This window comes from Budorcas taxicolor, chromosome 9 (genome assembly GCF_023091745.1).
Source record: "Budorcas taxicolor isolate Tak-1 chromosome 9, Takin1.1, whole genome shotgun sequence".
Lineage (NCBI taxonomy): Eukaryota > Metazoa > Chordata > Mammalia > Artiodactyla > Bovidae > Budorcas > Budorcas taxicolor.
Window position 1 is genome coordinate 84753072 of NC_068918.1, and position 18222 is coordinate 84771293.

An 18222-nucleotide genomic window follows, 5' to 3' on the forward strand; every position below is an offset into this window, starting at 1 on the left:
ACTGAAGAATTGATACTTTTGAACTGTGGTGTTGGAGAAGACTCTTGAGAGTCCCTTGGACTGCAAGGAGATCCAACCAGTCCATTCTGAAGGAGCTCTGCCCTGGGATTTCTTTGGAAGGACTGATGCTAAAGCTGAAACTCCAGGACTTTGGCCACCTCATGGGAAGAGTTGACTCATTGGAAAAGACTCTGATGCTGGGAGGGATTGGGGGCAGGAGGAGAAGGGGACGACAGAGGATGAGATGGCTGGATGGCATCACGGACTCAATGGATGTGAGTCTGAGTGAACTTTGGGAGTTGGTGATGGACAGGGAGGCCTGGTGTGTTGTGATTCATGGGGTTGCAAAGAGTCGGACACGACTGAGCAGCTGAACTGAACTGAATAATGATTGTTTGGTTTAAAATGTTGGAAAAGCATCTAATAGATTTTTGAAAGACCTACATCTAAATTGATTTAAAGCAAAAACATTATTGATTATTAAAAAATTAAGACATTAGTTCCTGACAATTGAGGTATTATGTTTAGAAATTGGTTTTTAAAGGTAACGGTTAATAATTAGTATTTAGAGATAGCTCTACAACTTGTAGTTTAATGAATAAAAATAGAATATGTGTAGAATTCCAGGTAGAATTATAATATTGCTGGTTATAATATTAATGGTAATCAATAGAAGAGGGAGCCCCATTTTGCAAATGGAGATGTAAGGCAGATATCATTATGTGATTGATAATATTCACACAACTAAGGTATAGGACGACTTGGATTTAGGTTTCATAAATTTCTAATACAGAAATTCTGTAGGTAAATGAGCATTTTAGTTGTCTCTCTTAGGTTGTGGCTCCCATGCAGGGACAGTGGGCCACATGCAGTTGCTTGGCTCTAGGCCCCAGGTCTTATAGCCCACCAGTACCGTGTTACAAGTTATCCAGGCTCTCAGAGGGTTAGATGCCAGTCAGTCGGTACCACATAATGAGACCGTGTATCTAAAAGGAAAACAAGTAGATTTTTAACTGAGGAAAAGAGCAACAAAATCTCCCAGGCAGGTGCTTTTGATGGTTTTCCCCCTGACGTTTATTGGAATCAGCAGATTGTTGCTACGGATCCATTGGGAATTGCTTACATCCCCACCCATTCTACCTGCCTCACCTGCATCTGCCTTGCTTCCTCGCTTTTCAGAGTTGGGATAGGTGGTTAAAGAATGTAGTAAGCTCATGGCTGCTCATAGTGTTAGGAGACTCCTGCAATATGTCCTCTCTTTGTCTTGCTTAGAAAATAGAGGACCCCCAGCCCCTGCCCTGAAACAACACTTCCATATTGTGTGTAAGGGTTTCTGTAAACCAGAAAGTCAACATATTAAAGTGCAATTCATAGGGGAGTTGCTGGCTGTGTTGACTGAGCTTTACAGTCATTTTAACACTGGCAAAGTGTTACCCTAACTGCTTCAAATCAAACTGCAAAGATGCTCGTGTGAAATATAGTATTAGATATCAAATCAAACATATGGGTGTTGAACGAAAGGATATGTGTTGTGGTAGTATATGGTATTCTAGCATGTGGAGTTGTATTTTATGGAAATTCTTTGGCTTGGCTTATGGCAGGGACATACATTCATTATGAGACATCAAGCTGTAAAATAAATAAAAGCAAAGAATTCAACTGTGCTGTTGAATGGTTTTAAATACAAACTTGTCTGTTCTAGTAACTTAGGATCTGTGTGATGAGAAGCATTTGTAAGTCGTTGTGGCCAAATGTTTTGTCACCATTGCTAGAAGTTTGAAAATAATCTAGATCAGGTCAAAAGGTGTATGAACTTTATTATTGCAACTTTTTCTTTTTACTTCATAGTACATGTTAAAAATTACTGTGCTAATTGGTCTTAGAGGCAAAGTGTTTAATGTATTCCTTACTCTTTTTCCCTCTCATTCAATATTCTGTAGTCAATTTGTTTTTTAAGTGTATATCTGGAACTGATGACTTAATTCTTAGAAGTATATAGGCTTATGAGGTTGAAGTTCTTGTATTTCTCAAATGAACTATATTGTGGTATTAACAGTGACTTCACTATTCTCGTCCCAGGAGTGCTTTTTGCCTTTTTGATATCTTGTTTTTCTTTTCCTCTCCTATTCTTTCTCTCAGTTAGGGAAAAAAATGTGTCGATAGATTTCTGATTTGATAGAACATCAGAAAATATCATCAATGGTGTATTTATTGCATGAGGAAGAACTTTTCTTTGAACAGTTTCAATATTTTTTAGATTCATGTAACTAGAAATGGAGAAGAACCATTTTAGGTCATTCTGTCCATATCTTGGGTAATCCAGCTAAGTGCTTCCCTGGTAGCTCAGATGGAAAAGAATTATTCCATCCCTGGGTAGGGAAGATCCCCTGGAGAAGGGAATTGCAACCCACTCCAGTATTCTTGCCTGGAAAACTCCATGGACATAGGAGCCTGGAGGTCTATAGTCCATGGGGTCACAAAGAGTCAGATACAACTGAGTAACTAACACTTTGACACTTTACATCATTGACTGTTTATCAACTAGGAAAATACTATTCTTATATAGCTATGAATATCTTTCTCATATTGATAGTTACATTGTTTGATATACATAGTATCGTTTTCTAAATAGTTTCATTTTATTGTAAAGCAGTGTTGCTTCTTTTTAGCAAAAATAGTAAATGGAGTTGCTAATATACCTGGTATTTGCTAAAATGTAATTGAGGCATTCTGACCTTCCTTGAAACAAATGTGTACCCAAATCACAAGCATCCTACAAAATATTAGTAAGGGATCTTGAACTGGAGTTCATTTTCATTTGTGTATTGCATAAGAATGGATTAGTATAATCTTTCTCTGACTTTCTTGGCAGAAGCAATTTTTTTGATGTCAGTATTTGGAGCTTTTTACCCCCTCTGGATTTTTGTGAAATTATCAGTATTTGATATCTGATAAAGTATTTTTTAAAGCAGAGTTAAATTATCTTTTGTCTTCATTGATAGTATGTGAGGAGAAGGCAGTAGGCTGATTAATCTAATGGAGAGAATGTTAAAAATTTGAATTCAGTTGCGTAGCAAAGAACCCACTTCACATTGCTGAATCGAAACCATATTTGATTTTATTGAATTGCATGTTTAGACTTTCTCTCACTTGCCCGTCTTGACTCTTGACAGATGCCACCTCAGTACGGACAGCAGGGTGTGAGTGGTTACTGCCAGCAGGGCCAACAGCCTTACTACAACCAGCAGCCGCAGCCTCCGCACCTTCCCCCGCAGGCGCCATATCTGCCCTCCCAGTCCCAGCAGAGGTACCAGCCGCAGCAGGTGAGCACATTCCTTGTCCCCAGGCCTCTGTCCTGTGTTCAAAGGCCACCCTGGGTTCTGAGACATCTTCCTGTCCCATTTAGAGAATTTCTGTTCTCAGTGGGGAAAAATGAAGTTTTGAGAAAATGTAGAACTATATCCTAAACTGTTTGTTTATGAATGGATGTTGGAGATTGAAGGGTGGGAAGAATAAGTAAGCTTAATAGCTTCTTACATTACTGGTTAGTGACAGCAGAAAATGTCAGTCATTACATGTTCTTTGTCATGTGTATTCCGAATCTTACAAGAAAGTACTCTGTCACTTTGTTGAGGCTTATTGAGGAAAATGGTTTTATTGATCATTTAATCTTGCTAGTTGGCACATACATGGTGTTTTATCTTGAGCTTTCTTTTGATTTGTTTTAATGGTAAGTGCTACTGTATCAAAAACATTGTTGCCTTTGGCAGTATTATTCTTCCTAAACTAGTTTATAAACAGATAATCACTTCAATTACAATATATTAAAATACCAAAGGGAATCATGTACTTTGAGTATGTTAAACAGTTTCTAGTTTAAATTAGCCTCATTAAATACTCTTTGAGGTTATTGGGCTGCATATTTCAGCTTACATGATTTGTTGAAAAATAGTACACATGCTTTGGGTACAGTGATTCAGTGATTCAGTTTGATCTTGTTTTAGAGATTGTCACCGATGATATTAAAAGGCATCATGAACTCAGGACCTGTACTCTGAATTCAAATAGAACTTTCATAGCACTTTCAGTCATAAGCATCAAATTGTAACTTTGCATTTTGTGTTTTCCTCTCTTCTTTCTTTTTTGTGGGTGGGGGTGATGAAGATGGGGAAGACAGTGGCACTGACTGTTCAGTCTTCAAAATGATTCCTAGACAGCTTGGGGTGATTGCTGATGCTAGGCAAAATATATAAATATATGAAGCTTAATTTTAACAAATTCAGCTGATTTCTTAAGTATTTTATTGGATACTTTGTAGGCTTTTTCCATGTGATTTTTTTTTAAGAGTTCCAAAAAGAGTTTATAGCTTTAAACAAAACAGTGTAACAGCTGAGACTGAAGAGGCTATAGAATCTTGTGTTTTGCATATGTATTTGCAAAATTTAAAGCAATTTATAGATGTAGGAATGTACACTATTTCAAAGTTATTTAGTCTGTTCTTTTATTAAAATCAGGAAAATTAAATAACCTTATAATACCATTTCTTTTTAAGTGAGCTCTGGTATCTGGGTTTATAATATATAAAGTTAAAGATTTTTTCATGGGCTTTCAGAGCCTTGTTGAACTTCTCTGTAGGCACAATGTTTTGTCAAGTTATCAAAGTTTAAGAAGGACTCAACAGAGATACTGCATTAGTCATTTTACTTCATTGTGCTAGAATGAATCTGATTGTACAACCAAATTGGTTAAGGATTCTGAGTGCTTGTCATTTCCTTCCAAAACCAAGTTCAAAATTTACTTCCTTGATGAAGCATTCACTGATGACTTCTTCCACATGGCAATTAGTTATTTAATATCTGTAAGGCCGGACCCTGGGGGCCATGATGGGCTGCCCCTCCTCTCCCTCCTGCTGGCGGGGGATGTCCCTAACAGAAGGAGCCTCCCAGATCCTGGGGACCGATGACAGCACACTTCACCAGCTAAAGCTGCCCCACCCAGCCATGTAGAAGGACCTGTCAGCCTGCGACGCCTCGGCCTGGGAACCTATCCGGACCCCTGTCCATCTAGCCTGACCATCCCTCGCAACGAACGTATAAACACCACCCCCAACACGGTCCCGGAGCGGACTTCCTTGGCCTGCCTCGCTCGGGTCCGGGAGCCCCGCCCGGGAGCGCTTCGCCGTTAAAAAGCCTGTTAGACACTCTTTTGATGTCCTGGTCTTTTCCCTAACACTATCCTTTATATTTAAATATTTGAAGCATACTACAGGTAAAATCTTATTTTTATGAGTACTATTCAGATGTGCTTAGTTTAGGTCTATTTTATGCTTTGAGCGATACTACCATTGTTTCATTAACTTGAATACAATAAACTATATGTCAGGAAGTGAAGTGAAGTCGCTCAGCCGTGTCTGACTCTTTGCGACCCCGCGGACTGTAGCCTACCAGGCTCCTCTGTCCATTGGATTCTCCAGGCAAGGATACTGGAATGGGTTGCCATTTCCTTCTCCATATGTCAGGAAGTACTGTATAAAAATGACTTGATGTAAATACTTTCTTTTTTTGGTATATTCTGAGGAAAGTCAATTATTTCCCAAAGTATATTGGAATTTTTTTCTTCTTTTCACTATAGAATATCTAAATATTTTTTAAGTTTCTATAAACTCTTTTGGGACAAAGAAGTGGAAATCAGAGATATTTAGGGACCCTAATCAGAGGGCCTGGTTATACAGGAACAGTTTTGATTTTTAGGGAATTAGATATTTATATATATTGGGAAGTTTATCTCGGAAATGACATCTAGCATTTTCCATATAGTTAGTACCTCAAAACTGGAATAACAACCTCCCCCGAATCTATTCCAAAACAAAGTAAAAATAACCACTAGAATATCTTCAAATCAATCTGACTTTTAATAAGAATTTTTAATACTGAGTTCACATTTAAAAAATGAAGAAACTCAACTGTTTTGATTTAAGAAGCCAGTGTTTCATGACAGACAGAACATTCCTTCCTGTAGACTTTCCTTTTCTTTCTAGACATTGCATGCATCAGTTCAGTTCAGTTCAGTCGCTCAGTCGTGTACGACTCTTTGCGACCCCATGAATCGCAGCATGCCAGGCTTCCCTGTCCATCACCAACTCCCGGAGCTCACTCAGACTCACGTCCATCGAGTCAGTGATGCCATCCAGCCATCTCATCCTCTGTCATCCCCTTCTTCTCCTGCCCCCAATCTCTCCCAGCATCAGTCTTTTCCAATGAGTCAACTCTTCGCATGAGGTGGCCAAAGTACTGGAGCTTCAGCTTTAGCATCATTCCTTCCAAAGAAATCCCAGGGTTGATCTCCTTCAGAATGGACTGGTTGGATCTCCTTGCAGTCCAAGGGACCTCAAGAGTCTTCTCCAACACCACAGTTCAAAAGCATCAATTCTTCGGCGCTCAGCCTTCTTCACAGTCCAACTTTCACATCCATACATGACCACAGGAAAAACCGTAGCCTTGACTAGACGGACCTTAGTCGGCAAAGTAATGTCTCTGCTTTTGAATATGCTATCTAGGTTGGTCATAACTTTTCTTCCAAGGAGTAAGCATCTTTTAATTTCATGGCTGCAGTCACCATCTGCAGTGATTTTGGAGCCCAAAAAAATAAAGTCTGACACTGTTGCTACTGTTTCCCCATCTATTTCCTATGAAGTGATGGGACCAGATGCCATGATCTTCGTTTTCTGAATGTTGAGCTTTAAGCCAACTTTTTCACTCTCCTCTTTCACTTTCATCAAGAGGCTTTTTAGTTCCCTCTTCACTTTCTGCCATAAGGGTGGTGTCATCTGTATATCTGAGGTTATTGATATTTCTCCCAGCAATCTTGATTCCAGCTTGTGCTTCTTCCAGTCCAGCGTTTCTCATGATGTACTCTGCATAGAAGTTAAATAAGCAGGCTGACAATATACAGCCTTGATGTACTCCTTTGCCTATTTGGAACCAGTCTGTTGTTCCATCTCCAGTTCTAACTGTTTCTTCCTGACCTGCATACAAATTCCTCAAGAGGCAGGTTAGGTGGTCTGGTATTCCCATCTCTTTTAGAATTGTCCACAATTTGTGGTGATCCACACCATCAAAGGCTTTGGCATAGTCAAGAAAGCAGAAATAGATGTTTTTCTGGAACTCTCTTGCATTTTCAATCATCCAGCGGATGTTGGCAATTTGATCTCTGGTTCCTCTGCCTTTTCTAAAACCAGCTTGAACATCAGGGAATTCACGGTTCGTGTATTGCTGAAGCCTGGCTTGGAGAATTTTGAGCATTACTTTACTAGCATGTGAGATGAGTGCAATTGTGCAGTAGTCTGAGCATTCTTTGGCATTGCCTTTCTTTGGGATTGGAATGAAAACTGACCTTTTCCAGTCCTGTGGCCACTGCTGAGTTTTCCAAATTTGCTGGCATATTGAGTGCAGCACTTTCACAGCATCATCTTTCAGGATTTGAAACAGCTCAACTGGGATTCCATCACCTCCACTAGCTTTGTTCGTAGTGATGCTTTCTAAGGCCCACTTGACTTCACATTCCAAGATGTCTGGCTCTAGATGAGTGATCACATCATCATGATTATCTGGGTTGTGAAGATCTTTTTTGTACAGTTCTTCCGTGTATTCTTTCCACCTCTTCTTAATATCTTCTGCTTCTGTTAGGTCCATACCATTTCTGTCCTTTATCGAGCCCATCTTTGCATGAAATGTTCCCTTGGTATCTCTAATTTTCTTCAAGAGATCTCTAGTCTTTCCCATTCTGTTGTTTTCCTCTATTTCTTTGCATTGATCGCTGAAGAAGGCTGTCTTATCTCTCCTTGCTATTCTTTGGAACTCTGCATTCAGATGCTTATATCTTTCCTTTTCTCCTTTGCTTTTCGCCTCTCTTCTTTTCACAGCCATTTGTAAGGCCTCCCCAGACAGCCATTTTGCTTTTTTGCATTTCTTTTCCATGGGGATGGTCTTGATCCCTGTCTCCTGTACAATGTCACGAGCCTCATTCCATAGTTCATCAGGCACTCTATCTATCAGATCTAGACCGTTAAGTCTATTTCTCACTTCCACTGTATAATCATAAGGGATTTGATTTAGGTCATACCTGAATGGTCTAGCGGTTTTCTCTACTTTCTTCAGTTTACGTCTGAATTTGGCAATAAGGAGTTCGTGATCTGAGCCACAGTCAGCTCCCGGTCTTGTTTTTGTTGACTGTATAGAGCTTCTCCATCTTTGGCTGCAATGCATAGTCTGTTGATTTTTGAACTAGGAGATCATCAGAAAGTATTACTTTGTGTCTTTTGTTAATGTGAAAGATGTAAAAGTTAATTTCAGAGTTCGATTAAGGTACCTATCTTTGTTTTTTTTTAACATTTTCTTATGTGTAATATTCTGAATAATCAATACATTCCCATGTGTCTAAAATTAAAAAGTACAAGGAAACGATACAGATCTGAGTCTCCCAACACAATTCCTCTTACCTAGCTCACCAGCAAGCTTACCCTTTGCTAGATAACCACTTTATTATGTTTCTTTAGTTTCCTTACAAGGAAGCAAAATACCATATTTTAATTGTTAGCTCTATTTTCACACAAATGGTAGTACACCATAGTATACTATAAACATTCTTCTGTTCTTTATCACCCCCCTTCCCCACCCACTTAAATATATTTTCTATGATCTTTATAAAGGAGCAGTAAAGCCATCCTCCATTCCTTTTTATAGCTTCATTCCATTTTATGGACATATCATAATGTATTTAACCAGTTCTCTTTCAATGGGCATTTAGGTTATTTTTAGTTACTTGCAGTCAAACAACTCTGCCATGATGCTTTGTATTTGTGTTAGTTCGTAAATGTTCACGTGTATCTGTCAGATAAATTCCTGGCTGTGTCAATGGGTACATGTGGTTGTAATTTTGCTAGATTGTTCCTCTCAAGGGTTGTACCAATTTATACTCCAACCATTGATGTATGAGAGTACCTACACATGTTCCCGTAGCGTGATTTTAAGAATTTTCTGGATTTTTACTAGTCTCTTTTTTATAAGTTTAATTAAATTCTGTGCTTTACTTTGACTATGTCTTACTTTTTGGCTGATGAAGCCAAACAGAAGACTAAAAAATTTCCTCTTAAGTATTCCTTTGGCTAAGTCTCTCAAATTTTGTTATGCATTATTTTTATTCTCTTTTAGTTCTAAGAATTTTCTCACTTCCCTTCGTTCATTTTTTAAAGATTTTTATTGAGACTTAGGTTTCTGTTTTATTCCCTCAGAAGGATTGGTGTATGCTTTTGCCAGTTGCTTGTGGACACTAGTCATTAGGAATCATATTTCGTATTTTATTTTCTAAAGTTTTATTATATAAAGAGATCTTAGTAGACTGATAAACAGAATGATGGAATGAACACTCACATGCCAGCATAAGTTCCTTCATGTACTAAGCCTAGCCATATTCAGATATCCCCAATTGTCATCACAATGCCTTTAAAGTTCATTCGTTTCAAGCCAGATTCAAGCAACTGTTAATGCATTGATTTGATCCTTACATCGTTTTATCTGGATCAGTTCTGTCTTACCCCACTCCCATTCATCCCCTTGACATGTTGATAAAAACTTGGGTCGGTTTTCCTATGAAATGGCTTTGTCTGGATGTTTTCCCTTGACGTGGCTTAATTTGTTCATCCAGCCCCTCTGTTTCCTATAAATTGCAAGCTAGATCCGCAGGCTTGAAGTTAAACATTTTTATTTGTGATTATTGTAAATCACGTCCTCAGTATTTAGGTCCTGCTTCTGTTTAGTGGACGGGTCCAGGACCCTCCTTTTGAGAGAAAGAGCCTCCAGTGGTTCTAGCCCCAGGCAGTCTGGTGACCATCAGCTGTCTTCCAGCTGAGGTGTAGAGCCATTATGATGAAGATAGACCTTCCCTTTTTGGACTCTGTCCAGATTACTCACCCACAGAATCTGTGAGACTAATACATGCTGCTGTCTTTAGGCCACTAAGTTTGGGGTGGCGTGTTACACATCATTACTGACCAATATTATTTGAATACTTCATAGGTGATGCCGTGAGAGTATTACATCAGGAGATATACACCCTAATATTCTGTTGTCCTACAACAAATGGTGTTAAGATTGATCGGTGGGTTCAGGTCGTATGGCCTCTGGGGCCATTTTAAATGGAATTCTCTTCTTGAGGTTTTATAGAGTGCACCATTAAGTGTTAATTTTGACCAGAAACTCTGGTCATGGTTAGCCTGTGGTTGCTAATTCTCAAAGGAGTCATTTAAAAATTCTTCCTACCTCTCAGTATCAAGTTCAAGACAGGTATTTTTCTTTTCTCTTTAGTGAATGCTCTTACATGATGGATATAGCCCTTCTTAGTCCCTCGTTTATTTGAGAGGTATCGTCTCATATTTTGCTCCTTTTTGGCGGCCCTAGATTCCTCCTTTCCTCTGTTGCCTGTATAGTCATCAGATGGAAAGTTAAAATCTATAACAGAATTCAGCTTCTATTGCTGTCTTACTTTCCATGTTCTTGGTTTACTTTATGTTTCCTTGGTTTCACTCACACTCATTTCCGGTTTGTGATCCATTGAAAAAGGAATGTTTCCCATTGTTTTCGATATTTCAATTATAGACGTTTATAGTAGCCAGTCTGCCACACTGCTGGAACTGGTACTCTTTTTGTTTTCTAGTTGTTTATTTGATGTCTTTTCAGTTCAGTTCAGTCGCTCAGTTGGGTCCGACTCTCTGCGACTCCATGAATCGCAGCATGCCAGGCCTCCCTGTCCATCACCAACTCCCGGAGTTCACTCAGACTCACATCCATCGAGTCAGTGATGCCATCCAGCCATCTCATCCTCTGTCATCCCCTTCTTCTCCTGCCCCCAATCTCTCCCAGCATCAGAGTCTTTTCCAATGAGTCAACTCTTCGCATGAGGTGGCCAAAGTACTGGAGTTTCAGCTTCAGCATCATTCCTTCCAAAGAAATCCCAGGGTTGATCTCCTTCAGAATGGACTGGTTGGATCTCCTTGCAGTCCAAGGGAACCTGAAGTGTCTTCTCCAACACCACAGTTCAAAAGCATCAATTCTTCGGCGCTCAGCCTTCTTCACAGTCCAACTCTCACATCCATACATGACCACTGGAAAAACCATAGCCTTGACTAGACGGACCTTAGTCGGCAAAGTAATGTCTCTGCTTTTGAATATACTATCTAGGTTGGTCATAACTTTCCTTCCAAGGAGTAAGCATCTTTTAATTTCATGGCTGCAGTCACCATCTGCAGTGATTTTGGAGCCCCCCAAAATAAAATCTGACACTTTGCACTATTTCCCCATCTATTTCCCATGAAGTGATGGGACCAGATGCCATGATCTTCGTTTTCTGAATGTTGAGCTTTAAGCCAACTTTTTTCACTCGATGTCTTTTATACAATTTAAAACTATATAAATATGCAATTTAATAAGTAATTTAGAACAGATTAATCTGTTGTTGTTGTTCAGTTGCTCAGTTGTGTCCGACTCTTTGTGACACCCTGGACTGTAGCACACCAGGCGTCCCTATCCTTCACCAAAATGAAACTTTCCTACTGCCTCCTTTTTCCTTCAAAATATAAAGAATATGTTATAAAAAAATAAAGAATATGTTACCTACACAAAATTCATGGAACCTCTGTTACTACACAAAATTTTAAACAAGTCAGAAAAATGCACTAACTGGTATGGAAAAGAGAAAGTAGTATGTAATAAAATATTATATATTTAACTAGATGCTTGTATATGACTGCACTGAAGACTTGTGAAATTAATGTTTGCATGTATGCGTGGTATCAGTGTGGACCTGGCAGCCGTACTGTGAGGCTGATAGACGTGTGTGGCATCAGCCTCCTGGATGTCAAGCTAGGGTTGTCAATGGAGATACCGTCTTCTAAGATCGAGAGCAGCTCTTGGTCAAAGTCAATCTGAAATAAAATATAATCTTCCCTCGATGTACATGAGGGTAGTTTTATTCCTGGAAAATTGAATATAAAGTTGTTTTAACAATACTTTGTTCTTATATGCAGAATGGAGTTGGGTTCTAGGCTTAGACAAATAGCTTTTTGTGTTGTTTTATATCTAAATGAATGCTGGGACTTTGGAAATGAAAGTGGGATGCGGTGCAATAATCTGTTGGATCAGTCTCTCTTATACATCATGGGACAATCTAGCATTCTTACCTTACACCCTTAAATTTCATTGCATTTCCTTATCCTTGTGACAACTAACTGCCCCCCTTGAAATCTTATCATTACAGATAACTTGGGCTCCCTCATTTTTTTCTGAAATAAAATGTATACATGATATGAGTTTCCTATATCCAGAATTTCAGTAAACATCAGTATAATGCCATTCATGTAATAGAAAAGACAGAAAGTTTATAATAAAATATTGTTTTTCCTATGTAAATGCTCAGATTTGTCTACATTAGAAGACTTGTAAAATAGTCAGAGGCTTGAATCTATATAATAACCATGAACTTCACAGATACAAGTGACAGTGATATAGTTATATTGCACAAACAGCTCAAAATTGTGAACAAAGTTTCAGTTGATGGGATTTTTTACCATACAGCCGTGATTATGTAAAATTAAAATATTGAACATTTAAAATAACATGCTCAGCAGAGTTGTTGAACAGAAAAAATGTGTTACCCCAAAGTGTGGAGGCCTCTAAGTTTGTGAATAAAATACACACCACAGTAAAAATCAATAAGTAAGAATAGTAAGTTGTTGAACAGAAAAAATGTGTTACCCCAAAGTGTGGAGGCCTCTAAGCTTGTAAATATACACCACAGTAAAAAATCAATAAGAATAGGCTTTATTCTTCCTGTGGTCGACAAAGAGATTAACCAATAAATGCACTGTCCATTTGCCATCAAACATTTTATTTACTCAACATCATGGTGTTTCTTTCTTTCAAAAGGTGTTAATTTTTGAGTCTTTAAAAAAAGAATAGCTATTTGAAGAAGTTTCATGCATTTGGAAGCATTTTTTTTTATCTTAGCTTACTTCCTCAAACTGCTTTACCCAAGATTTAATAATTTGGTATAGTAGAGAAAATTATAGTGTCATAAATTTTAACTTTTGTTGTTGTTTTAAGTTTCCATTTTATCATTTTGGGTTCATAATAAAATCCTAAAACAGAGGAGCCAGACAGGCTACAGTTCATGGGGTTGCAAAGAGTTGGACACAAGTTGGACTAAACAACAACTCCAAAGTTCATGTGTAGGTTTGTTTCCTGGTTCTCCGTTCCGTCCTGGCAAACTTTCATTACCTTCCTGTCTCCTCCTTGTGCCTATAGACTCATCTTTTCCCTCCTACCTCTAACTCAAGTTCTACCTTAGATCTCCTCTTGTGAGATGCTGAAGAAGAGGTCATGTTTTTATTGTGGCACAAGTTTCTCCCAGACCTTCTACCCGCTGCTCTTAATGGAAGCAGCTGCTAGGTGTCGAAGGCAGTGTTCCAGGATCTGTAATGTGAAAGGAGTCGCCTGGGATGGAAACTAGACTGTCTGTCAATACCCTTTCCTCTCACAGTGGTCTTGTGCCGACTTAGCTCAGCTTCCAGGACCGTGACAGTTGGCGTCCTGCAGAACACTGTTTCCATGGCTTTAAACTACTCTGTTGTTTCCATAGCCGGGAAAAGTCTTTCTTTCCTTATAGAAGGTTTGTAGGAGGTAACTCCATTCAGATTAAGTTTCAGTTTACTTAAAGAGGATGTGTCAGGATCTTAAAAAAAAAAAAAGACTAGGTTAAAGCAGTGAGAGAATTTCAAACTTTACCTTTTTAGGTATAGTTTTTTCCAACTAATGGAATTATCTCAGATTCTTGAGAGAAATACTGGGTATACTATGAATGTGTACTTCTCAAGGTACAGCTTTTATCTTTTTAATATTTTTTTAAACCTCAGGCTTACTGGAAAAGTTGCAGAAGACAGAAAAAGGAAAACATAAACTATATATTGAATCCCTTTTTGCTTGGGAATGTTCCATATGCTGGGAATCCAGTGATTAATAAGACATTGTGTTTGAAGTGAAGGAATGAAATCCCAGTTGAATGAAAGGTCAACACAGGCAGATGATAGCACAGTGGGAGAAGTGTGTTTTCAAGGTATGGTGTGATACTACGTGTCTCAGAGGAGGTCTGGAAGAATGAGTAAGAGTTTGCTGGTGAGAGAAGAAATGATTTTAGGGTAGGACTAATTCTTTGTTAGTGAGAACAGAGATATTGCCCAATCCTGAAGTGATACTGAACAAGACTCTGAGATTGGTTTCAGTATCAAGGTCAATTAGAAGGAACATATTAATTAGCTTGGGATTGGTGCCTTTCATTGTTTTTTCTCAGTGATTAAGAATGAAATAAAAAGTTACTGTTCAATAACTTTTTAAAACAAAATAGTTCTAGCTCAGCAATTTACTTGTAATAGTGGATCACTCAATAAATAGTTAAGTGGAAGTCTGAAGTCTGTATGTGCATAGGTAGAAACAAGTGTTTATAGTTTCTAAAATACTGCTTTGTTTGGACATTTTTGTGGACAGAATTTTTCAAAAGCTGATGCAGTAAACAAAGTGTTTGGCAAATGGGCATTGTTTTGGAAAAAGGTGATAGTATTGGACATGAGGGTAGCATACTTCAGAATTAATAACTTGCCATTGAAGTCTCTGAAGGAGCTCAAATGTTAATTAGCATATTGACATTGATCCATTGTGGCATAAACATTTCTTTATTATTATTGCTTATTACTTACCCTAATCTTTGGTTCTTATTATTTATAAAACAAATTGTTCATTTATAAGCCACTTCTGTTCTACAGCTTTTGGAGAGAAGCATAGAAGACCTATATTAAGTTACAGAAGTGCTCATATCATTTGCTTTATAAGATTTTGTTGTCAGAGCAAAGATAAGGACATTTAGTTTGCTGCCAATAATTGCCTAGCATTTAGATATTAACACAGGAGTCTTTTAATTAACTTGATAATAAAAACTTTCAGAATGTTGATTGATGAAGACACTCCTTGCTTTAAAGGAGATTGCTAGTGAAGCCTTGAGTTTCCTTTGCATGGGACTTTCCCTCTTGCTGACCTTGCTTGTAGTTAGTTGTCAGGCTTTGAACCAGGGCTGGGTATTTCCTTTTATGTTTGAAGAACTTGGAGCATCTGAGGAGAAAACTTTTAAGTTACTTTCAGGTCTGAACAACGCCCACTCCTAGACTTGATTTCTGCTTGTTGGCTTGGGTAACCACCTGTGTAACTGCTTCTGTACTCGGGTTGGAGCCACTCTGAGGGCTCAGGTGGTGCTCAGGTTGCTGGAACCAGCAGCCTGCTTGGCTCTCTTGGCTGGGGTGGTCAGAGCTTAGGAAGATGGGAATGAGAACATGACTTTTCCTCTCTATCTTACTTTTTTCTCCCTTGGGAGACAGGACAGTATATTAAAAATTCAGCACTGATTTTGAATATACTGTAGATATAATTTGCTGCCGTCAAAGTTTGGATTCATGTAGAATGGCCAGTTCCCTGTGTATATTTGTGTTTGTGTTTTGATTTGGTTCTTGTTATTCCTGAAAGCTTCTTAAATGAACAAATAGAAAAAACTACTGGAGAATGAAGAAAAGCATTTTGATAATACTAGAATTTGATATGAATGTTTTGCTATAAAAATCAGGGTTAGCCTATGCAGCTGTGCCTGCCTGGGTCTTTGCTTTTATTAGAAGTGGAGAAAAGGAAGAGAAAAATTCATATATTTAATACTGATTGTTTCCAGTAATAAAGCATTTTTGGCTCTTTGATGGAAAACTTTGAATAGTTATTATTTTTTTATGCTTTGGATTATAACTGTGACTCTGTGTTAGATTATAATTTGATAATGCTATTCATGGTCATGTTTAAAATATTTAAGAAAAAAGTTTTTTTTTTTCCTTTCAAATACCAGAATTAAAGGAAAATAAAGCCAATGAGGAGTTATATGGTAATAGCAATATTTTCAATACTTAATTTACTTTTAGAAAGGTGATTGGAGGCTTCCTCCTGAAAAGAGCAACCTGAAAGCCACAGGCAGACCTGGAGCCTGTGTACAGCCTGGTTGTGGTTTAGGCTCTGCTCCATGCTGTCCAGCAGCTGCTCATCAGAATATCAGGCTTGCCTAGAAATGGGCAGAAGATCAGATCTGCTGTCTGTGAGTGTCTGCTGTGGTGATAAAAGAGGAAAATCTTATATTGTTTAAGATATGTTTTATTAAAAGCTGAGGAAAAATATCAATCCCAAGAGCAGGATTTGGTCTAAAAATCATTTAAGCTCCACATCATTCCCTGTTTCTAATGTAGCTGTAATAGGGGGTGAGCTTTCTACGTTCTTCCCTCACTTTTTTCTCCCTCCCTCTTCCCCTGTCTCTGTTTCCATCCCCAGTAGAGATGGTGCTGTGGGGTTGGACTGGATGCCTTAACCTTAGGTGCACTGGGGACCTATTGTCTAACTCTTTATCCTGGTTACCCAGACTTGGCCAGCACGGGGAGGAGGAAGCCTCTCCTAGGTAGGTGGGGACTCTAGGTGGAGCCAACACTCACACCTGATGTGAGTCTCTAGGTGCCCCTTCAACAACTTCTCTCTGAGGACCCCACCCCCATCCCCGCTTTCCCCTACTGGTACTGAGGGATGCAGTTGAGGATTAGGTCCTGCAGTTAAAATCAGCATTGAGGCTCATTATATTTATCCATACAGTTCTTTTCCCTTGATATTTAAATTCTGACACTAGAGAGAGGAAAGGATTTTTGTTTTTCCTGGATTGCTTTTTGCTGCTCTCAGCTGTCTTCATTTGTCTTTTAAAGCTCATTTCAACTTACTGAAGTACATAAAATAAAGTAAAACATAACTTACACGTGTAGCATTAAAATTCTTCCTTCATTAATTTCTTTGATTTTAAAAATTCTTAGAGTAACAAGCTCCACGTATTTGTATTCTGGAAGATGATTATCTGTAGATGTTTGAAACATCAGATTACTTTCAGAATTGTATTGCTAATGTGGGCAATGACCACCTTTTTTTCTGTAAAGATAGCAGAAGCAGGTTCGGCTCACTGACTGATTCTTCTCAAGAGTGCTGGACTTTAGGGGAGAGGAATGTATTCATGTCTCTTTGCATTAGCCTTGGGGAGGTGAAGAAAGGATGGAGGTTGAAGTAAAGGGGATCCGTTGGATAACTGTACAGCTGTGGTTTTCTAAAAAGTGGGGAAAAAAAAAAAGATGGAGGGATTGTCTGCGTCAGAATCACCTGGAGTGTCTGCTCAAGTAAGTTCTCCCATCCAAGTACTAACCGGCCCGACCCTGCTTCTGAGATCAGACACTATCAGGTGCGTTCAGGGTGGTATGGCCCTAGACTGAAGTAAGTTCTCTTACATCAAAATGGTTCTGGGGTGTGGAGGGTGATGAGGAGGGAACCTGGGAGTCTACATTTAACTCTGACAGGCAATTCTGATGCATTCCCAACTTTGAGAGCCACTGGAGAGCAGAAGCTCTAACCAGTGCTTTCCAGTGTCTTTTACTCTAGCATGGTGGATGGGTATTACCTCATATCATGTTAATAATAACCTTCAGGTCATATAGCAAGTGATGCCTGAATGTGGTGGGGCTTGGTTTTGATCCTGAATCTATTTTAATCTGAAGGGTTTACTGCCATCAATATTGCTGTTTACAGTAAAATACATTTTGTTCCAGAGATAGGCTGCTCTTCAAGCCTTTAAAATCACTGATATGGGCTTTTGCATTTGTTAACTCAGGGTTTTTCAGATTTTAGTGAGCATTAAAGTCTCCTAGAAGGCTTGTTAAAACACAGATTGTTGAACTCTATACTCAGAGTTTCTGACTCTATAGTTTGGACCTTGCGTGAGTCACTCAACCTCTGTGCCTCAGTTTCTTCATCTGAGGAAAGTACTTCGTGGAGTTGATGTCAAGACCGTAAGCACTCTGAACAGTGCCTGGTGAATAGTAAACGTTACATAGTCACTAGCTGCTGCTATCAGTGGACCATGGTCACCACCTGATAAACTCCCAGTGGGTTCAGTGAAAATTTTGATTCTTATTCTTAAATGTGGTTTTACATAATGTAAACAACAATAGCTGACATTTATTGAACATTTAAATGTCACAAGCACAGAGAGATGCTTCTCTGCTCTGCTCTG

General features: G+C 38.7%; 1 protein-coding gene across 1 annotated transcript in view; it reads left to right on the forward strand.

Annotated features, from left to right (window-relative positions):
• Positions 1 to 18222, forward strand: part of ARID1B (AT-rich interaction domain 1B) — a 424182-nt gene that overhangs the window by 121212 nt on the left and 284748 nt on the right. The window contains exon 3 of the mRNA XM_052645664.1: positions 3174 to 3323. Within this exon, the coding sequence (XP_052501624.1) occupies positions 3174 to 3323 (150 nt within the window). The remainder of the gene's footprint in view (positions 1 to 3173; positions 3324 to 18222) is intronic.